General features: G+C 37.5%; 1 protein-coding gene across 2 annotated transcripts in view; it reads right to left on the minus strand.

Annotated features, from left to right (window-relative positions):
• ttc17 (tetratricopeptide repeat domain 17) overlaps nt 1–24314 on the minus strand; it is an 85462-nt gene that overhangs the window by 31325 nt on the left and 29823 nt on the right. For both annotated transcript variants that reach the window (XM_052029440.1, XM_052029441.1), the window contains exons 8-16: nt 21396–21535; nt 20687–20847; nt 18056–18168; nt 14736–14888; nt 13708–13814; nt 13047–13221; nt 11933–12001; nt 10262–10486; nt 8298–8484 (exon numbers count right to left, since the gene is read on the minus strand). In XM_052029440.1, the coding sequence (XP_051885400.1) occupies nt 8298–8484; nt 10262–10486; nt 11933–12001; nt 13047–13221; nt 13708–13814; nt 14736–14888; nt 18056–18168; nt 20687–20847; nt 21396–21535 (1330 nt within the window). The remainder of the gene's footprint in view (nt 1–8297; nt 8485–10261; nt 10487–11932; nt 12002–13046; nt 13222–13707; nt 13815–14735; nt 14889–18055; nt 18169–20686; nt 20848–21395; nt 21536–24314) is intronic.

The raw sequence follows: 24314 nt of genomic DNA on the forward strand, positions 1-24314 counted from the left end.
TTGAAATGAATGCTATCATTGCATTTGCCTTCCTTACTATCGACTCAACCTGCAAGTTAACATTTAGGGAATCCTGCACTAGGACTCCCAAGTCCCTTTGCATCTCCGATTTCTGAATTCACTCCCCGTTTAGAAAATAGTCTATGCCCTTATTCCTTCCACAGAAGTACATGACCATACACTTCCCTACGCTGTATTCCATCTGCCACTTCTTTGTCCATTCTCCCAACTTGTCCAAGTCCTGCAGACTCCCTGCTTCCTCAACACTACCTGCCCCTCCACTTATCTTTCAGTCCATGTGTCATGACCAGCAACAGTCATCAGGTGAAATAAGTTCTGAAGATGAAATAAGTTGACCCATTTATATAATTAATAAATTCTGAAATAATTTTAGTTAACTTTCAGAATTTAACAGGACTTTGAGAAGCAGAGACTTAAAACTGAATGGAGGCTTGTGCATTCCTTTCCCATTATATAGCTGGAAGACACAAAAACAGGTGCTACAGAACCAGGTGATAGATGTAATTACAGGCGTTTAGATTTACATCTTCCAGGATAAATACAGATGAGGAATTTCTAAGAATATACTCAAACTGAGGACTTTTATTAGTTTTTTTCTAAATTATATAACTGTAATAACAGTCACCAAAGTAATCCTTATACAGATCTGCCCTTCTCTTCCTGAAAGTCTAACTCCTTGGGCCATTAATCTTGGGAATAAAATGAGGTTAAATAGTATGAGAGCCATTTAATGTTCAAGTGCCAAAATAACTTTGACCTTAGATTGCTTAATTTTACAAGATACTGATTCATTTAAGATCATCTTATTTAGAATGAGGAGCAAAGAAACATGTAGAGTGCTCCAACATGAAAACCAATAATTATTTCCTTAAGAAGTATTACTGCCAACTTCAACTTCTTTTCCTTTAGCAGAAGTATATTAGCACAGTTCCTACTCAGCACCCTTTGGATAATGCTACTTGTTATTCACAAATTTCAAGTGAAAGTACTATTTGAAGTATAAACAAAAAAAATGTTCATGATGTTGCACACTAAACCGCATCACAAGATTGTGTTGCTATGTGTTATATGTGCTGACATAGGTATTAAGGAAGTGGTCTCCCTGGTCCTTCATAAGGTAGACTGGAATATAAAATGTTCCTCAATTTATTCAAAGTCTTACCAATAACAATTATACTTGAAATTTAAACCAAGCACACTGCATATCTGAAATTTAGATATTTGGAAAAATCTATAACACATGAAAAAAGGTTTGGAAGCAAAATACAACAGAAGTTTAACAATTCCCTTCAGGTAATCTTTTTTTTAAGCCAATGAATATACAAATGAAGAGAAACAGTAGGCCAATTGGCCTACTCAGTCATTCAATAAGATCATGATTGATCTGATTCTAACTTTATTTCCACCTACACCTTGTAATCTTTCACCCCTTTACTCCTTGGTCATCAAAAATCTGTCTCAAAAATATTCAAAGACTCTGCTTCCACTGTCCTTTGAGAAAATGTTCCAACGTGTCATGACTTCTGAGAGATATAATTGTGCCTCATCTTTGTCTTAAATAGGTGACAATTTATTTTTTAATCAGGACCCCTAGTTCTGTACTCTCTCTCAAGAGGAAACATTCTTTCTACATCCACCTTGTCAAGTTCCCTCAGAATCTAATGTCTAAATCAAGTCCCTTTGCACTCTTCTAAACTACATCATGTTCTAGCTGGTTCAATGTTTCCTCATGAGATAACCTGCCCATTCCAGGTATTATTGTGGTAAACTTTTGCTAATGAATGGGCTTCTAACACATTTACATCCTTTCTTAAATAAGAAGATCAATACCATTCACAATTCTCCAGTGGTCCCTGACTTTTGTATTCAATTCCCCTCACAGTAAACAATAATATTCTGTTACATACCTTTTGTAAATTATGCACTAGAACACCCACATCTCTGCAAGCTACTACTATATAGATGTCTTTTAATTATTTTTCCCACCAAAATGGAAAACAATTCACGATTTCCCACATTGTACTTGATTTATTACATCTTTGTCTAAATTAAGCCTATCAATATTCCTTGTAGCTTTCTTATGTTCACTTTGACAACTTACTTTCCTACATATTTTTGTGTCACCAACAAATTCATCTAAGTCAGCTAGATAAATTGTAGGACATTGAGGACATCCACCAATCTTTACGACCGCTTGTATTACCTTGCCAACTGTGAGATGACCTATTTATGCCTATTCTTGGTTTCTTGATGGTCAGCCAATTTTCTATCCATGCCACTTTGTTACTTCCCAAACCATTAGCTTTTATTTTCGGCAATAACCTGTGATGTGGTACCTTATTAAATGCCTTCTGGAAATCTAAGAATAGCATATCCACTGATTCTTATCTATCCATAGCACATGTTACCCCTTCATTGGACTCCAATATATTCATCAAACATGATTGCACTTACACAAAACCATGCCAGCTTGCCATGTTACCCTGGATTTTCTCAGTGTCCTGTTAGAATGTCTTTAATAAAGGCATCAAACAATTTCTTTTTGACAGATATTGTGCTCATTATCCTTTTTTGAATAAATTTTATGTTCATCCAGGATGACAGTTTGGACTCAGCGGATCTGAGAGCAAGTCCTGGTTCCAGCAGAAGTAGTATTACAAGTACCATCCTTTATTATCTTCCTTCAATAACTTAACAATAATAAAGCTCAAAATAGCAATTTGCTCTACCATTACTTCATACAGTCCCAACCCATTTAACTTAACAAATGAACTGCACGATGTGACTGGTATAATGCATTTAACCAACTTTATTGACTTTTTGCTACTGACTGCTTATCTTCTGACGTTTCCCTCAGCTTAGGGATCCCAAGGCTTGATTGCATTCACATATTAATGATCGCCTCCAATCACAACTCCAGCTATTCGAAATCACTCCGGTCTACCATCAATGAAGTAGCACAGACAATTCAGGAAATTGCAATCCTTTGAATCTAAGTTTCAGTTTTTAAATACACACATTGTAGGTGGAAGAAAATTCAGGGAGGAAGGGGGCCTAAACAACTTTTAAGTTCACAGAAGAATGTGTACAGGACATGAGGATAGGAATCTCCATCGCCATTGATGAAATAGATGTGGCAGGACTGGAGAACTTTGATCTCATTTGTTAGTTGGGGGATTGTTTATCTCTATTATATGCTGGTTTAGCCACTAAGCAAGGATTTAATCCTGTGTTACAGCTTCACACCTTTACGTTGCATTTGTGATGAAGTTTTAATTAAAATCAAACTGAATTTCAGTGCAAGAAAAACAAGTACAAGGAATTAAAAGCATCAAGTTCAGATTGCAATAACCTGTATAAAAATACACAGAACAGCTATTACATTTGATTAAATTATTTGAACCTTTGATACTATTACTGCATCTGAACTCCCGGCCCACCTACAGCATTACGCAATGAGTTCTCTGAAAAATACATTATATTGATCCTAAAAAGCAAAATAATCTAAAGACTGCTTTCACCTACAAACCACTTTTGGTATCTGACAACATTAATAATTCATAAATCAGTGCTGATGTGCAAATGCTTTTTTTCATTTACAAAAATATATGCCAGAATTTGCTCTCAGTGGCAAGCATTACACAATGCCTGTGCTTGCTTTGGCTGAACAGAGCAAGTATGGACTTAAATGAAAATCAAAAACTGCACATGCTGGATATCTGAAATAAAACCAATGTGCTGGAAACACTCAGGTCAGCAGCATCTATGAAAAGAGTTAACATTTCAAGCCAGATACTCTTCGTCACGTTCCAATGAACTTTGCTTTATCCACTGATGCCAGAGGCCATCTATAGGGCATTATACAATGCAATACTCCACTCATAAAAGACTGACAGCTAGCAAACCCATGCCCTGGGACTAAATAGTTAAAGAATATGAATATGTTTCTACATCCATGACATTCAGAAACATGCAAAAAGAATTTACAGTAATTAAAACAGACTAAAAATATTAACAATAAAGAATATCCAAAAGCCTTAAGAACACATTTAAACAATTGAAAACATGAGCAAACCAGTAAGTTTGCAACATCTGCTTTCTAAGTGAATTCCAAACTTTGCAGCACTTAAACTGAGATCTACTGTGTCCCTTGTGGAACTGCCCACCCTAACTGTCCTCAGCGTAGTGGTGGCAAGCCACCTTTCTGAAATACTTCAGTTCTTCTGAAGGTACTCTCACAGTCTGTTGACTGTGGCATTCCTGGGTTTAGATTCAGTGACTTAGAATGTATGATGATACATTGCCATATCAGGATGGTGTGTGACTTGGAGATCTCAAAAGCGGCGGTGTCCCCATTTACCCGTAGCCCTTGGTGATAGTGGCTGCGGATTTGGAGGGGTGCTGTCAGGTAGCCTTGCTGAGTAAATGCAATGCATTCTGCTGAAGGACATGTTGCAGCCACAGAGTGCTGGTAGTGGAGAAAATGGATGTTTCCCTCCAACATTTTCCAACAAGCTCCAGTCGATTAAAACGGCAGAAGAGGAAAGATCCCAAGGTGCAACTAATACACCATAGAGTTTTGTGACTTTACAAGCTGAAGCAACAAAGCTTGGGATGATCAAGAGGCCAAAATTGGATGAGCGCAACCATCTCAAAGGGTTGTATGTCTGGAGGAAATTACAGATACAGGAAAAAAAAATTGAAGGAAGAGAAATTTAAAAAGAGGCCTGAGAGCCAATGAAATTTAGCAAGACTGTGATGAAGAAATGTGATTTATACAAAAAACATCAAAGTTCTGACTTCTAGTTTGCAGAGAATACAATGAGAGAAGCTGGCTAGGAAGGGGCATCAGATTACAACAGATCAGAACAGTTCTAAGAATATATGGATTTAGAAGCAAACAAATGCAAAAGCTGGGTGTTGCCAGTGTACATCTGAAAACTGATGCTGTATTTTCAGATTAGTGCACATGATAAGAACTCATGATTTTCATAGAAAACAGAATTGGAATAATGGACCATTTTTAGGTTGACAAGCTGTAACTAGTTTTACCGATGTGTTTTTCAGTAGGACTTCCAGTATCACCATGAAAGTATTGTTGCCAAATTTTCTCAGGTAGGTTAGAATGCAAGTTGAGAGGTGGTTGTAAAGAGTATGCAAAGGGGATACAGCTCAGTAAGTGAGTAGGCAGAAATATGGCATGATGCAGGAAAGTGAGAGATTATCCATTTTTGCAGGAGGAAAAAAAATTGCAGTATATTGTTTACAAAGGGTTGGTTGGATCACACTTAGAGTACAGTTTTAGAGGCTTATAAGTGCACTGAAAACAGTTCACAGCAGTTCACCAGATTGATTCCTGGGATTAATGGGTTGCTATATCAAGAAAAACTAAGCAGATTGGACCAATAGTCACTTGAATTTAGAAGCATGAGAGGTGACCTTACTGAAACGCAAGATCCGAGGAGTAGATACTAAGATGTTGCCCTCATTGGAGAATCTAGAACTAATGACATAGTTTCAGGAAAAAGGATCACCCATTTCAGATGGAGATTACAAGAGTTGGGAATCTTTGGAATTCTGTCCCAGAGAGCTGTGGAAGATGAATTTTTGCATATATTCAAGGCCATGAACAGAGGCAAATAGATAGAGGTAATATTAGGATTGGGAAGAGGTGGTCTCAGTTCAGACATGGATATTTGGTTGAAGCTCAATTCGGGGTCAAATACAAACAATCTGGTCCTGATTTAGTCAGTTGCCAGGACAAGTGATGGAATTGATTGTCAGGAAATAATTTGTGACAGGGAACAAAGACAATAGCTTTAACCTTTCCAATACTTAGCAGGATGAAATTTCTTCTCAATCAGTATTTGAAGTTGACAATTTAGACAAATGAGAGGCGTAGAGAGATGGTGAAGTAGAAACAGGTGTCAAGAGTGCACATGTGAAACCAGTGGCAGCTTGCAGGTGAATAGTAGGAGAGGGCCAAGGATTAAGACTTGAGTGGAGCTAACAAGGGTTCAGGTGGAGATGGCACTGCAGTGATTCTCTGAACAAGTTTGCTCAGACAAAACTGGAATCAGGCAAATGCAGACCCACCGAGCAAGATGATAGTGAAGAGATATTGGAACAGGGTGACATAGTCAACTCTGGAGGGTGACAAGTTATAAAAGAGAAATGAGAATTAAAATAAGCAGCAAATAAAGCTGTAACAGAAATTTAAAAAGTATAAATGATGGAAATCTAAAATAAAACAAAGTAATTTAAATAGCTGTCAGGTACCATCTGGGGAGAAAGAAACAAAGTTACTGATTCAGGTCAAAAGATTGTTCAACAGAACTGAAGATGTGAGTAAACAAGTGCAACTTCAGTTTCTCTCTCCACAGATGCTGCCAGGTGTGCTGGGTATTTCCAGTAACTGTTCTTATAGCAGATTAAGCACACTGGGTAATAGTACTGCAGTTGTGATGTAGACTGACTAGAAACAGTGGCTGAATTTTAATTTTTGTTATCATCACAAAGTGCCTTTTTACAAGGTAGAACAAAACCACAATATTCTTCAATATAAGATATACAAACACAGATTGCTTAAACCTAGAGACTTCTGAAATACTGTAACTTGATAATTGTGTCAAATCCACCTTGCTATTTTTCAATGAGTTAGCTACTAATTTTAACTCAGAATTACAAATAAAAAGCCCAATTTCCATGGCAGGCACTGGTGCATACTTTGGCTCCAATTTTTAAAATTGAAAGTCCTACTGACATGACATGGTGATACTGGAAGAACTACAGAAAAACACATTAGTAAAACTGCTATAGCACATAAGTATTTTGACTAAAATTCTACTTATGTAAAATTTAATAAAAATAACATTTTTATAGGTCAACATGCATTAAGCATAAATAAAACAAAATCATGCAATCCAAATGTAGACACTTCATAATAACGCAAAGTGAAGGGACAGTAATCTTGATCAGGTAACTGGTTCAAAGCCTAGGATATATAAAACTTACCTTTATATATCATTAATGTAGTTATATAGTATTTTTAATGTAGTGTCTGGGCTTGATTTTCTCTGTAACACAGCTCTTTCTTTCAAGTCCCATTCCAGAGCATAATCTAGGCCAACATGTTTACAATGTATTGAGAAAGTGTGTTATCTATGGTGCTGTTTTATCAACAGGTATTAAGTTGACAGAGGTTTAATTTTGCTGCTATTTCAATGGTACACGGAGCAGCTGATTTTAAATAAATCTGGTGATGCGAAGAGGTTCCCCACCATTATGCATCAATATTCCACTCCCTCACTTTTCTCAAGAATCTCTGTAATCATGAGCAGGTGAGCTATGATCAGTTAAATTAGTACACTATCAAACAAAGATGGAAATTCTAACCTCCTGACTCATTTACTCAATGCAAAATTAAGAGAGGCACAAGGAACAGTTTTTATGATTGGATGTGTCAGGACATGAGACAGCTGATAACTCCGAGCCTAATTTCACGATATTCTCCATTGCAAGGCTGGGAACCAAATTGCAAGTGCACTGGTCAATATAAATGCACTACAAATGCAAACTCTTTCATTCTATCCTTTTATATTAATGACTGACATGTGTTCTCTTTCTGCAGGATTACATGAAAAAGTATGATGAGACACAGCTGTAATATGAAGCGTATGCCAATTAATTGCCAAAAGGTCTCAGAAGGTTTGAGCCATTGAGTGCATGTATAGTCAAATGAAACTCTTTCAGATACTTGCTTTCAAAGTGATAGTGACTTCGTATTGTCAATTTGAAAATAACAGCCATCATAATGCAATTTTATATCATTGTAATCACTCTTGACTCTCACATTGCACATTCATACCAGATAAAGTCACAAATATAATAACTAATCAGAGTATTTTTCCCATACATCCAATCACATTTTAAGAATTCATCCTATAGTACATTCGTGAGAAATAACTGTATTTAAAATCTAATGCAGAATTAATACTTTCTATTACAGTATTGAGAAACCACATCCTCAAATAGTGTGAATAAATTTGAAATCACTTTAACTTTTAATGAAAATTAAGTCTTCATGCAATGTGACACAATATTAAAATTTTCTTCTTCTATATGGGCAGATCTTATTAGCAAGGTTTCATTAGGGCAGCTTATGAAGTCTGAGCATGTGCATATCTTGTATATTTTCTTCTAAAATAAAATTCACTTAAAAGTTGGAATGATTTTCCAGATTCTCTTACCTTCCTTCAAGGTTCATATCTGCTTACCTGCACACTTCGAAGATGTAAGGTTGTATAGAAAAGGATAGAACTGTAGACAGCGGATTAACTTCAGATTGTTATCACAATCAGGGCATCTAGTTGTTCTGTCCAATGCTGTTCTGAAAGCTTGAAGAGCGGCACTAACATTCTTCAGGGCAAGGTAGGCATTTCCCAAGCTTAAGAAGGTTAGTGGCTGGAGGTGAAGAAGTGTGTGTGTGGCAGGAGTGAAGGGGTGAGAAAAAAATATTTGCAGTAATTTCATGCTGCCACAATTTTATAGAAAAAATGTACATTCTGCTAGTAATTACAATCTCAAAAGCTGAACTAAACATTCGACAGCTGGGGTATATATTGCTACAATTGCCTACACCAAGCGTGCAATCACCCAAAAAAACTCACCCCAAACTTTCAGAGACTTCAATTTTAGAAATGCGCTTTTGTTTAATTTAAAATAAATTGATATTTCCCCCAAGAAATTTGGGTCAACAATATTATAGATATAATTTAAAAAAATCAAGTTTTGGAATCTTATTCTTTGAATAAATAATATACCGCAATGTTTTACAACTTTGTTGATTCTAGTAAAATCTGAACATTAAAAATAAACCTTCTATTAAGCCTGAATTTATTAGGCAAATTGGTGTACAAGTCTCAATGTACAAATCTCACTGTTGTAAAAGACCCTCCCCACCCCTTTTGCCTCCAAAGTAAACTAGGTCAACATACACACCAATTTTCACAGTTCAAACTAGAAAATGTAAAATATGAGAAACATGTTTTTAAACAGATGGACAAAAAATGATTCATACTTTGATTACATTAAAGTAGAATATAAACCCCAACTGAAACAGTTTTTCTGTCCTTTCACAGTTGTACTACTTGGTACTTAGCAGAGGAGAAAATGATGAATTAATTCTTGTATGATCCATGTGCACAGGCATGTGTAAATTCACTATCACTTTGTTTTGATCACATGATTTGATTTGTAAATTAAAGTCACTGGTGTAACACAAACTCACGCACATTAAAGACTTGATTTTGATCTTTAGTTTGTGTTGAGTTAATTGATTTTCACCAATGTTGCAATTTAGAAAAGGGAACAATAATTTGGATTAGGCAATGGTTTTGTGACCGCTTTGCCCAGCACCTGCGCTCCATCTGCCATGGCCATCTAGAGCTCCCGGTTACTACCATTTTAATTTTCCTCCCCATTCTCACAGACATGTCTGTTCTCAGGCTCCTCCACTGCCAGGGTCACCCCAACCCGCATCACCATTTCTTTCCCCTCCTCCACCCGCTCCGTCTGCCCATCACCCACACACTCCTCCCACAGGTTCCCCTCCCCCACTGTTCCCATTTGCCCTCCCTACCTCCCTCACTTGATTCCAAGCAACTCCTTCCTCTCCTATCAGACTCTATCATCGTCAGCTCTTTGTCACCTCCACCTATCACCTCCCAGCTTCTGTCGCTATTTCCACTCTCCATTGTTCTTGTTTCTTTCTTGGTCCTAGAATCTCTTTGTCTGAGGGGTTGCACTTAATGGCTGTCTCTTTTTCCAATTCTCTTTGATCTCATTAGTCCATAATCGGCCTGTTGAACCAACAAGTCAGGCTGAAAAATAAATATACCCTGAAGAATGCAGAAGAGTCTAAAGGTGTACATTGTGAAACAACTACTCCAGCAAGATTTGGGCTACTGCTTTACATCCTCTGTACCAGATGTTTCAGGAGCAAATCAAGACTTATTCCATTATCCACAAGTTTAACAGGTCAACCAGTGGACACTTATTGCTATTTTGAAGTATGAAGCAGCTTCCTAAAATGTTTACTGTGACGTTACTTCATATGTATTGTGCAAAGCTAACAGTCATTGTAAAAAAATATATCATTTAGATTATGTACTTTAAGATTAACTATTGACTATTTATTGGTTGAATACAGCACAAATAATTGATTTCATGTCTAATTTACCTCTGTACTGTTAATAGTAAGTGCTTTTTGCAAAAAAGCAGCAGCATCCTGATGCAGCTGAATATGAATTAGTAGGTTAGCCAAGTTGACCAGTGGAATGTCCATGTAATCTTCAGGAACCACATTCAGGGCTCTCTTCAAACAGGCAAGGGCAGAGGTGGTGTTCCCAACTGCTCTCCAATAAAGACCTGCTTCATTCAACAGTAACCACATTGGAGCAATTTGCTAGAAATAAAAAAAAATCTTCTGATTTTCAAGTAAAACAGCAGTACATTTGGCCATCAAAATCAATGCTCACATCAATGAAGAAATAATGTTCATTAAGTCACAGTTAACAATTACAAGAATTTAAATATTTCTATCTAGTCACATCTATATTATAATCTAACATATTTATTATAGATGAGTATAATGAAAGTACTATGTTCTATCTTGTAGGTGTATGAGTGTACAGTGAAGCCTGGTATTAACAACACTATTAAAATAAAATTTGCCCACTCTTTGCAAGGCACAGCTCTCTTACAATTATCCCATGACTGCAAAATAAACCAATTAACTTAAATCTACTTTCAGTGGCTAATCGTCAAGGTGGCTAGTGAACAGTAGTTTAGAAATAGCTATTCACATCTATTTTAATTGAAAGAATGAAGTGAAGCAATACAAACTAACAGGATGCAATTCTTAAGGGGATGTGGGAACAGGGAAGATGGATGTACATGTGTAAATTTTTGATGGGTTGATACAACTTATGATCAAAATATATGGGACCCCCAAAACACTTAAGAAAGAAAGGAACGCATGCCAAGCCTTTCTAAATCACAGTTTAGGCCTCATATAGAGAACGATCAGTTCTGGAAGGTTTTGCGAGAGTATGCAAAGGTAGTTTCCAGCGGCATGAAGATCAGAAACCAATCTGAGAACACAGATCCAAGATGATTGACACAAGAGACAGAGGCCAGCTCTTAACTGAAATTAAAAGGATAATGGAAGCAGAATCATTGGCAGCATCTAAATGAAAATTGAATAATAACTATTCACATGTATCTACGTTTATACTGGAAGACACAGTGTAGCAGCTGATAGAACTGCTGCCTCGTAGCTCCAGTGATCGAGGTTCAGTCCTGACCTTGGATGCTGTCTGTGTGGAGTTTGCATGCTCTCCCTACGACTACTAGGAATTCCTGTTGGTACTCCAGTTTCCTCCCACATCCCAAGGACATGTGGGATGATAGGTTAACTGGCCATTGTTAATTTGTATGCAAATTTATTTTTGAGCAGTAACAATTTTTTTTAGGCTTCTCATTAAATTTGCACACATTAGAATAACACTGGGCAGTATAATAAATGACTATTACACTGTAATTGGTTTGTCTCCCATGTAAGTTTTTTAGGTTTCTTGAACATACGCTGCAAACCACCTTTAGTATTTTGTTTATGCTCCCTTTTTACTGCATCTAAAATGAAACGTGAATTTTGACTGAAGAACGACATCTATGTGGAATAAAACAAAACAATGTAAAATTTTGTTTGACTTTCTAATAAATTTGTATGGTGAACAAACGATCATGTTCTACATATTTCTACCAAGGACATAAGTCAAAAAGAAGAAAATACTGAAGAATGCATGGACTTTTACCCATCTCTAATCCCACGTAACAATTATTAGCTCACCTTTTCAATAGCCTGCGAAATCACTTTTCCGATTTGATCCTCAATAATATTTAAATGAGAGAAAAGAGCCTATTCAAATAAAAGCAAATTGCAGTTACAATCATAAGGTGGAAAAAAGCATCCTATATAATACATTGTACACCATTTGCATATTGAATGTTTCACAGTCGAACATAAGCAAAATTAAACTGTGGCATTGTCACTCAGTATAGTGGAACATCTCAATCAATTTGAATATCTATGACAAATATAAAAATTAAAATATTTGACAGATGAAATGTGACAAAGGTGTACCATTTGATAACAAATTAATAAACTAGAAATAAGAAAAATGTTACAGCTGTTAAGTATTTTCTTCATCACTACAAGTTCTTATCATTAAGTCAGTCAACTGCAAAATTTCTTGAATGTTTTTATTTAACTTGATGTATTCAGCACAAATTTTTGAACTTGTTTCAACTGATAATTACACATACCATTTATAAAACTTTTACCATATCTCTTAATCAGTTTCAAGTCGCTGTGCTATACTAACAGGAATGGTATGGTTCTTTAACATACCTCTGGCATTTGGTTGAGGTGATTTATTTACTAGAAAACAATTTTTAAGGTGAAGAGAAATGATATAAAATTGGGCTGTATTGCCTGTCTGGAACCACAACATGTGCAAGAAACATCAGCAAGAAGAGAATATGTTATCTATAGATGTCCATGGTATGAAACACAAACAGAAGAGAACACTTAAACCCTTAAATAAGTCATAATAAAATCCTTAGGTGTCTTGACCAAATTTTTCTATTCCTAGTTCACACTCAGTGGTGCAGTACCATCCCACAAATTCAAACTCATTGACTTTAGCTTCACATTGTTCAATGAGATTTGAACTTGCAACCATTAGGTTTTTGTCCAACACCCAACCAGGCTACCTTAGCTTGCACAAAAGTGACTCAATGGGGAAATCAATTCATTTTTTTTCATTGAAGATTGCATAACAGGTTATTTTAACCTCATGTCTCAGCACTGATAATTTTTCTCAAGTGGTGGTAGTTTAGAACATTTTTTGTTTTTATTTCAGACTTTCATCCACAATGTGGTGTTTAGTTAAGAATATTACCTGCTTGGCATAGTAGTCTGGTACTCCAGATTTCAAATCTGACCTGTTTTCCAATTCTTTCACCATCTGATAGAGTTTTTCGTTACTGTGGATATCTGTCATTGAAGAACAGTCTGGAAGATGATCAGTCACATCCCTCTCCTGGTCTTCTGAAGTTATCAAAAGTGATCGGACACTGGAAAAAAATAAAATTAATCTCGACATTTTACTGGCTAGTAAGCTTAATAGAACAGGTTAAATTCAGCAGAAACTTAAAGTGTCAAATTCCTTTCAAGCAATGCAAGATATTAATGATATAATATTAACATGCAACAAATTATCAGTCTGTATAAGCTATATCGCCAAACTATTTAAATATTGTTCCACATGACACAAGGTGGCTAACAGTCAGCACTATCTGGGGCACCTGGAGGATATCAGAGAGTTATTTTGGACCCATGAAAATTTTCTCAAGAAATGGCATAAAAGATATTTTAGAGATTAATTAATTGACAACTACTCAAATATGACATTATTTATGTAACACAAACCCCAGTTTTATAACATATTCAGAAACATTTACTGACATAAGATTAAGCCATCTAGAAAACAAATCTGCTTTGTATTATCACTGTATGGTTCCTGAGTTGCTGCTCTTTAGCAACAGCATCCAAATACTTACCTAAAACCTTTGTATTCCGGAGGTAGAAAGTACGTTGGTAGATCAGCTGCAGTGGGAAGAGTAGGATAAGTGCGCATACAATCCAGTCTTTTAGGCCATAACACATCCTGCCAGCATAAACAACGCACAAATACTGCATTATTTAATGTGGCGTTTGCTTTGTAATTTCATCTACTTCTATTGAAATCAAATTTTTTTTCTATTGAATGTCTATATCGAAGAAAAATATCTGAACTCTAGGTTCTATCATTTCTGTACAAAGTGAAAGCCTACAAGAGGAAATGTTCTCTGAAATGGGGAGAGGTGGGGGAGAAACAAGAGTGTACACACAACTTCCTAACATAAGCTTGACTATTCTGTAATAGGCTGCATTAAGGTATCCCAGTGTAAGCTGGGGAAGACCCTCTTTTTAACTGCCTTTTTCTTCTGTGAATGCAATAAGAAAAATATTAAAACGAAATCTGCTGCACAACAAACAAATCAGAAATACTGAAAATGCCCTTTTATTCTGTACAGCAGTGTGCTTGAAAGCAGTTCCCTTCCTTGAAGTTCATAAAAAAGACCATGATGAGTCATTTGTGTTGATTATACCAAAGCAGAATACTATATATCAAAAGGAAAGTAGACTCACTGCCATTGTATGCCAAGCCTCATGAGCTTGGAGCCAAAACAATTTCTACATGTATTCCTTTCAGGTCTTCATTTTTTTTTAAATGTATAAAAGGTAACTTTATCTGTGGCTTTGACAATAAACAGTAACATCTGCATCAGATTAGAAAAAGTAGTTCAGATTTCAGTGGGAAAGAATAAAAAGTAAAAGGTGTTTACTTGAATTGATGCAAAACAAAATTTAAAATGGATTACAAATTAGTAAAATATTGAAATAAAAATATAGTACAGAAATACATTTTTGGTTAAGCATATTGTTCCTTCAAAAGAAGTATGCCATGGATAAAAGTACCTGACATAAGGAGAAAGGTAAAACATGACCATTTCAACAGTGCCATGCTTCCCCCACCTCCACTCACACTATAATTTGAGAGATCCTTTCCCCATACGTTCAGCACAGATCGACTTGCTGGTGGTGATGGATACTGATGCTTGAGGCTGCTCCACGTCACGTTTGTTGCAAATCTCATCTCAACAGGCATCATGTTAGAGGTAGAACTATCGTCACCAAACTAAAAGAAGAAATACATATTCTTTTACTGTTTATTTAAAAACAAAAATATTGAGCTAATGCAATGTTCCAAAATTCGAAATTAATGTAATAACTGAATGGTCCAATTAAGTTCCTCCACTGATAACTCAAATTCAGATAAGTTTTCTGGAAAAGGTGCCAAGTGAGAGCTTTTCAAAAGTGAAAAAAATAAAGGAAAGTTTGTTGGAGAATCAACTCATGTCAATTGGAATCAGGACCAAATAAGATGGGAAAGCTATTGGAATGAGAATCTAACCTGTGTCCTGATTAGGGATTTATGCATACTATGAGTGATGCAAAGTGAAGAGGAATTAATTCACAAATCACTGAAAAAGAAACTAAACCTGTATGCAAATAAAATGATCACCATTAAGTTTTGGTCACTGTGTATGAATTAAAAAACGAAGCCTGACCATGACAATGCTACTAAATGCTTTTCATGGGCACAAACCATAAACGGTTAATGAGATCCATAAACTGAATTTTAAATGTCTAATTTCAAAATATATTATTTTATTTTAAATGAATTACATCAGTTTAATATCCCATCTAGCAGTATTCACATTTTGAACAGGCAATTTTTGTTTTAGTTGTACATTGCCAAACATCCACCATTAGTAATGTTTAACAAACATTTCAATCTATGTAGTCTATTTGTTTGTTGAAGTCAGTTTAAAAATTAAGTGCAATTAAAACATTACTTCTATGGGTCAAATCTCAAAAATTACAAATTTTGGCGCACAATTATACTAAAACAAAAAAAAACAGCAATGAGCATTGAGGGCATGTTTTTAAGTTACCCTATAGCAGAATTTTCAAATAAACTTTAACACCAGACCAGATAAATAATGGCAAATGACCAAAGCTTTGGCAAAACTGATAGGATTTAAGCATCATTTTAAAGGAAGAAATAGACTGAGGTGGAAAGATTCAGGGAGAGAATTCTAGACATTGGGGCCTTGAAAGCTGAGGCTTAATTAACAATAGTGGAGCAATTAAACCAGGGAACAATCAAACCAGGGAACAATCAAGCATCCAGAATTAGAGGAGCACAGATGTCTTTGGAGGGTTGTATGGCTGGGTGGCAGGGGCGGGAGGGTGCACAATTTAGAGGAGAGATGTTTCTGAAACAAAAAGGATGAGGATTTGTTTTTGAAAAAAAGTGAGGCCTTGCTTATTCAGGATTCAAGGCAAGTCAGCAAACACAGGGATGAAAGATAAACTACATGGTAGGACACATGCCGCAAATGGCTGAATTTAAAGAGTGTGATACAAGCAAAACCAGCCATGAGTGAATTAGAGTAGTCAAGTCCAGAGTAACAAAGAAATTAACAAGCTTCTCAGCACCAGATGAGCTGTAGTTGAGGCATCATGGATTCAAGTGGTATAACAAAGGCAAAAAAAAAAGTGTTCCTGATGGCACCAATACATGCCCTGAAAATCATGTCAGGATCAATACAAGGTTGCAAAAAGTGTGGTTCAATTTCAGGCAATTACCAGGTACAGGCACAGGCACAGAGACAGTAGCTGGGGAACAGAGTTTGCGGTGGAACCAAAGACTATGGCTTCTGTGGTCTCAATATTTACTTGGAGAAAATTACTCTTCATTCTTCTGGATGTCAGAAAAACAATTTGACTACTTGGGAATAATGGAATAGTTGAGAGACGATGGTGAGGTACAATTAACATACATGTAGAAACTGATATTGTTTTCACGTGCTGCTGTATGGATAACACATAGATATAGATGAGAGATGAGCAAAACAAAGGACTGCAGATGCTGGCGTCTAGATGAAAAACATGATGATGTTGGAGGAACTCAAGCAAGCCAGGCAGCATCTGTGAAGAAAAGCAGGTGGTCAAGGTTTCGGGTCAGGATCCTTCTTCAGAATTGAAGATAGGAGAAGGGGAAGCCCAATATATAGAAGGGAAAAGCAGAGCAGTGATAGGTGGACAAAAGAGGGGAGTTAGGGTGGGCACACGGTGGTGATAGGTAGATGCAGGTAAAAGATAGTGATAGGCAGGCGTGGGGGGGAGGGGGGAGAGCAGATCCACCGGGGGATGGGTCAAAGGTAAGGAGAGAGAGGAAACAAAAGGTAGAAAAAAAGAGGCTAGGACCTAGATGAGATGGGGAGAAAGGTTAGAATTGGTGGGGACACCAAAGGTAATAGTAAAGGCATGGAGAGAGGAGTCAATGATTCTCTGGCTAAGAGTTGATGGAAAAAAATTGGAGTCAGACAAATAAAGTCCCATGCAGTTAAAAATCAGTGCAAGGGGGAAGAAGTTGCTGGCGTGGTCAATATTGTCAAAAGCAGTAGACTGGTCTAGATGGATAAGAAGCAAAAGATGATCTTTTACATCACGTGGGATGTAATTAATGACTTTATTAAGAACCATCTTATTAAAGATTCAGAAACCTAATGGATGGAATTCAAATGCAGAGTTTCTGTAAAGACGAGCACAAATATTGGTGGCTACAACACATTCAAGAGGAAAGGGAGACTGGTTATGAGGAAGCAGTTTGTAAGGGTTGCTTTCTTCAGGGGAGGGCAAAATTGATAGTTGATTTGAATAAAGGGAAATGTTTTTGGCAGCATGAATTTTTGTAGAGTGTGTGAAAATTCAAACTGCAGCAATTGCTGGCCATTGTTGAATTAGAGTAATCTCTGGGCTGTGGAGAGTTGTGCAGTTAAACAATGAGAAAGAGAGACAGCATCTTCCATAACATTCAACAGTTGATGAGAGAAACCTTAAGATCCAAGCAGTCTGTCAGCACATGAAGCAGGTGCCCCCACTTCCCAGCAATTGCTCACACCCTGCCAGCCAAGGTGCATCCCTGAGCTCCACACCTCAGCGTTGAGTGGCTGCACTACTCACCTGGTCTGACCAATACCTGTCTTCATATAGCCTCCTGCCACCAAACCATGTGCCACTCATTACAGTGGGGAAGGCAGGAGTTTGCCAGGTTCCCAGTACATCAACACAGTCAATAACACATCCCTGTATATAATATTAGAGTGACCCATTTGGCGCTAATTTCATTAATGTTCTCGTACCTAGAAACACATTCGAAGGACTAAGCAAGGTACTAGTGTAAATTACATCAACTATGTTTTCCTTAAATTGCTCATATTTTTCATTTTATACCTGTACATGTTCAACTGTATCAAATAGGTCTCCTCTGGTGTAGCGCACAGGACGATCCCACTGGCAGTATAAAATTTGCTGTTTGTTAATCCACCGACAAATCTGATGGTTTCCTGGAAAATTAAAACAAAATCTGACCTAATTTGACCAATGAATAACTTTGCTGATATTATGTTTTTGGAGTATCACAGATTTTATTTTATACATTTCATGATCTATATTGCTTATCTGATCGTTTTTAGAAATTAGGCAACTAAGTATTGGCTGCAGGATAATTTATTACATATAATGTAAAAGCCATAATATAAATAGATGTATTCAAATCTCTTCAACAAGAATTTAAAAACTAAATCTGTTTTTGTTGTGGTACTTCATTAACCTCTCTTTATTGTTAATTAGCACAAATGGCATTATAATTTGACACAAGAGATTCTGCAGATGCTGGAATCTGGAGCAACACACACAAAGTGCTGGAGGAACTCAGCAGGCCAGGCAGCATCTATGGAGGGAAATAAACAGTGACGTTTCGGGTTGAGATCCTTCATCAGTCCTGAAAGTCAATTCAAGAATTCAAACTGGTTCTAGACATTTCCATGTTTAAATTTGGCCCCTCCACTAATTCTGAAGTGTTTCCCTCCAAAAGATCAACCTAACTATAGGGAGCTGACAATAATGAAAGTGGCCAAATTGTTTGACAGCTTGTACCTAAAGGCACTTGTCAAGGGAGTCCGAAAGCAAGTTCAGAAAATACATTTTCAGACAGTGTTGAGACAAGGAAACTTCTACCAGCCAGGAGGACAAAGGCAGCAGGTGCAATGGGAACACCACCACCTACACGTCCCCTTCAATTCACCCATCATGCCGATTTGTAAATATATCACCATTCCATCATCACTACTGAATCTAATTACTGGAACTTCCTACAAAAAGGCAGTGAGAAAACACCCTTGCCGGAAGACTGCAGAGCTTCATGATGGTGTTCACCACCACCTTTTCATGGCAATAATTGCTAGTCTTGTCAGTGATGACCACGTTCCAGGAAATGTAGTTCCGTTGTATAAGAAAGGTGGGAGGCAGCATAAAGGAAATTACAGACCTATTAGTCTGACATCAGTGGTGGGAAAATTATTGGAATCTATCCTCAAGGATGGGGTTACGGAATACCTAGAGGCGCAAGGCAAGATAGGTCCTAGCCAACATGGTTTTGTGAAGGGAAGATCCTGCCTGACCAACCTATTGGAGTTTTTTGAAGAAATCACAGGTAGGGTGGATAAGGGAGAGGCGGTAGATGTTGTGTATTTAGACTTTCAAAAGGCCTTTGATAAGGTGCCTCACAAGAGACTGATTAATAAGATGAGAGGTCATGGAATTACGGGTAGGATAACAGAATGGGTGGAGCATTGGCTGGTTGGCAGGAAGCAAAGAGTGGAAATAAAAGGATCTCATTCTGATTGGTTACCTGTTACTAGTGGTGTGCCGCAGGGGTCGGTGTTGGGACCGCTCCTTTTTACCTTGTACATTAACAATTTGGATAATGGAATAAATGGTTTTGTGGCTAAGTTTGCGGATGACACCAAGATAGGTGGAGGAGTAGGGAGTATTGAAGAGATAGGAAGGTTGCAGAGGGACCTAGACAGTTTAGGAGAATGGGCAAGGAAATGGCAGATGAGATTCAATGTTGAGAAATGTGCAGTTGTACACTTTGGAAGCAGAAATAAGCGGGCAAATTATTATCTAGGAGGAGAGAAAATTCAAAGTACGGAAGTACAAAGGGACTTGGGGGTACTCGTGCAGGATACCTTAAAGGTTAACCACCAGGTCGGATCGGTGGTAAAGAAAGCGAATGCTATGTTGGCATTCATTTCGAGAGGTATAGTGTATAAAAGTAAGGAAGTGTTGATGAGGCTCTACGAGGCACTAGTGAGGCCTCATTTGGAATATTGTGCGCAGTTTTGGGCCCCACATCTTAGGAAGAATGTGCTGACGTTGGAGAGGGTTCAGAGGAGATTTACGAGGATGATTCCAGGAATGAAAGGGCTTACTTATGAGGAGCGTTTGTCAGCTCTTGGACTGTACTCACTGGAGTACAGAAGAATGAGAAGGGACCTCATAGCGACATTTAAAATATTGATAGGAAAGGACAGAGTAGATGTGGCTAGGCTGTTTCCCTTGGTGGGTGAGTCCAGGACCAGAGGGCACAACCTTAGAATTAGAGGGTACAGTTTCAAAACAGAGATGAGGAAAAATTTCTTTAGCCAGAGGGTGGTGAATTTGTGGAACTCCTTGCCACGTACAGCAGTGGAGGCCAGATCAGTGGGGGCGTTCAAGGAGGAGATAGATAGATATCTAAATAGTCAGGATATCAAGGGATATGGGGACAATGCTGGAAATTGGGATTAGAATAGGTTTTGTTTTCTTTCCCCCATTCCCCATTTCTTTTTTCCCTTTCCTTGGAGCAGACTCGATGGGCCGAATGGCCTGCTTCTGCTCCCTTGTCTTGTGATCTTGTGAAAGGAATTAAAAACATTCCTCAGAAATATGGCTTGCTCAAATGGATTTGTTGATTGATGGTTTTCTGATAGTGTGCAATTCACAAAAATGTTGCACTATGCAAACATTGATTGAATTTACCTAGCTGAGTCTCTTTAGCCATTTGCGTTTCATGGATTATGTTTCTCAGCAGCTGTTCATCTTGCATGACTTTGTGCTTCTCCAACAATTCCTGCTGCCTCAAATAATTATCATGTTGCCTCTGGTACTCCTTCAGTTCATTTAACGTCCTCTGCAGAGATCTAAATAAATGAAACAATGTAATAGATCTAATATGCAAATGCAAAAAAAGTGTAAATGCAGTAAAGGTGTGAATCACACAAATGTGTGAATTTACTTGTGCTCCATATTAACATTTTAAATTGCATCTTTTTACAAGATTATTTAAACAGGATTGGAAATCGTGCTTCTGCCCTGCAATTTTCACATAAACATCTTTGATGTACAATTGTTAGAAAACAGTAAAAGGTTATTGTCAATTGGAATTAGTTACATGCACTATGGGAAGACAAAAAATACATTTCCATTGAATTCCCCCATAAAAGCAGCAAAAGTGATTGCAGCAAGCCAATGGCAGGAAAGAACATTTCAAAGAGTTAAAAAGCTTCCACAGTTGCCTTTAAAGAAAACTGAATAAATACTTTGAGGAAATAAAGGTCAATGATACAGGATAAGAGAGGCAAATGGATCTAGTGGAGTTTCGGAAGAACAGAAATGCTCATCAGAAGAATGCCTGTTATATTCTATAGTAAGAACAAATTAGTATCCGTACTTCTCCACCATACCATACCTGTGCTGTGCCTCCAATTTTTGCTCCAGCTTCTGCTGACACAGGACAGCATGCTTCCTTTTCATTGCATGTTCAAAGCCAGGCCTTATAAGCAATGCCTGATCATAGCACAGTACCGAATGGTTATATTCTCCCAACATCTAGAAAAGAAAAAAAACAAATTTCAAATTTCATTCACAGTTAATCACAGTTTCAATATTTTAAAAATTCTCAAACACTTGGAAGTACTGTGTATGGTTTTGGTCACTCTGTTATCAGAAAGACGTGGTTAAACTGGAAAGATTTATGAGGATATTGTCAGGACTAGAGGGCCTGAGTTATAGGGGGAGGTTGGCCAGGCTAGGACTTTATTCCTTGGAATGCAGGAGAATGAGGGGCGGCCTTATAGAAATGTTTAAAATTATGAGGGGCATAGATAAGGTGGATGGTAACAGTCTTTTCCACAGGGTAGGGGAGTCCAAAATTAGGAGGCATAGGTTTAGGGTGAGAGGGGAAAGATTTAAAAGGGGCCTGAGGGGCAATTTTTTTCCACACAGAGGGTGGTGAGTATATGGAATGAGCTGCCAGAGGAAGTGGGTGAGGCAGGTGCAATAGCATCATTTAAGAAGCACTTGGATAGGTACATGGAGAGGTGGGGATTGCAGGGATATGGGCAGAATGCAGGAGATTGGGACTAACTGGGTGGACAACATGGTCAGCATGGACTGGTTTGGCCAAAGGGCCTGTATCTGTGCTATGACTCTATGACCTTCTGAAACATTAACACCATTCACCACTGGTATCCCATAGCTGCAATGTGTATTTATGAGATACACCGTAACAACTCTGCAGACCTGCAACTTTTACCTTGTATAAGTCACAAACTGCAAGATCCCACCAAGTCACACACAAATCCCACAGAAATACATCAATATCCTTCATTGCCCTGGAATTCTCTAAGAGTACCTTCACCCGGAGGATTATAGTGATTCACTTTACCAGCTCACCATACTTTCTCGAGGGAATTAAAGGATGGGCAATAAATGCCGGTCTTACCAGAAACACCACGTCGCTTAATGAAAATAAAAAGATCCAGGACACCTGGCTATAGTATATCACGCTTCTCTGGATGGTTCTTGGTACCAAAAGCAATTGAAATTGCTTTTAATTTCTGGATATTGATTACTTCATCACTATTTACTATCCCTCCCTCCATGATTTCAGGTTTGCACCCTCTGCAGGTTCTTCACTTATAGATTTGCTACGTGAACAATCATTAAGCAGACAGTCAAAAATGTTGATTTGACAGCACTTTGTTGTTGTCTTAATGGCATCCAAATCAGAAACTTTTTTGGCCAATAGGTTTTTTCCATATATTTCATAAGCATGATTTTTTATAATTCATTTTTGGGAGATGGGTGCTGTGCAAGGCCTATCCCTAATGGCCTTGAAATAGTGGTGGTAAGCTATTTTACAGCTATTAACTATTTTAGTTATGTGGCTATTTCAGTGCCTTGCAATGGTAATGTCACTAAATGTCAAGGACAGATGGTAAACTCTGATTGAAGATGGTAACTGCTAGCAATTTCGTAGCAAAAATGTTACTTGCCACTTAACAGCCCTTGGCAGAACGTTAAGTAAAAACAGAAATTTCTGTAAAAACTTAGCAGGTCAAATAACATATGTGGAAAGAGAAACAATTAACATTTCAGTTCTGGGACTTCTGGAATTGACAAGGCTGGCTAGGAATATTGTAGTTCCACTTTCTCTGCCACCTAGACCAAAGCGTTTCTGTCTTTCTCAGTTCTGGTAAAGATTCCGGACCTGAATGTCAACTTTCTCTTTCAAGAGATGCTGGTTGACCTGCTGAGTTTTCCCAGACTTTTGTGTTTATATTTCAGATTTCCAGCATCTGTGGTTTTTTTTATTTTTGCTTGCCAGAACATTGTTTAGACCTTGCTGGATGCAGGTGTGGGCTGCTTCATTGCTGAGGACTTTTGAATGGAATTGAACATTGTGCAATCATGCTCACTTCTAATGTTATGATGGAATGGTAGTTAGCGATTGAACAGCTGAAGATGACTAGGCCTCGGGCACTGCCCTGAGGAACTCCTTCAGTGATGACTCTGGGAGTGATGATATGAAGTACAGCGTGAAAGTTATTTATGAGACTCAAGAGTTTGAATTATATTAGGAAGCAATAGTACATATTACTTCCAGTTGTGTTGTTCTGAAAAATATTTGTAGTATTCTATTGTTAGAGGAGGTCGTGTTTGGGTGGGGGGGAGGGGTTGCAGGGGAGATAACAAGGATGGAAAAAATGAACAGGTTGCCTATATTTTTCATTTAAACAAAAGCAACTGATGCCAATCCATGACATCATTTGTGGGACAAAGATTGCCCTATCCTCAATAACAAATTCCTATTTTCAATGTCTAAAAAAAAAGAAATGTAGTCCAACATAAAAGTTACATGTATGGTTTTCTTCATCGATACAATTCAAAGCCATTCAACTCTTAAATGTCTTTCACAACCAGTGTTGCATTCCATCAAACTTTGTAAAGTAACCGTCATGGAAAGTATCCATAGACCAGCACAAAAAAAAATCAGTTGGTATGATAAATTTGAGTTTCTCTCCTAACATTTTGTAGCCTTGTGAACATTACTAACAAAACTTGGCAAACTAAAAAAGAACACCCAACCTTGGTTGGATGAGAATGCAACATTTTTCTTCAGTTCTATTTTCTTGCTTCATTGACTGTTGGCTTCAGTTGCATTATCACATGGCGTACACTAACCAACACCAACCTGCAAAACTAACAAACATGTTCTCTTTCCTTTCATCCTACTTTTTTCATTTTTCTTTGATTAATCAACTTCCAATTGAAACACAACTTAAGTGAACCCATTTGAAAGGACATAAAACCTTGTTTTCCAAAT

Source organism: Pristis pectinata, chromosome 14 (genome assembly GCF_009764475.1).
Source record: "Pristis pectinata isolate sPriPec2 chromosome 14, sPriPec2.1.pri, whole genome shotgun sequence".
In the NCBI taxonomy this organism is placed as follows: domain Eukaryota; kingdom Metazoa; phylum Chordata; class Chondrichthyes; order Rhinopristiformes; family Pristidae; genus Pristis; species Pristis pectinata.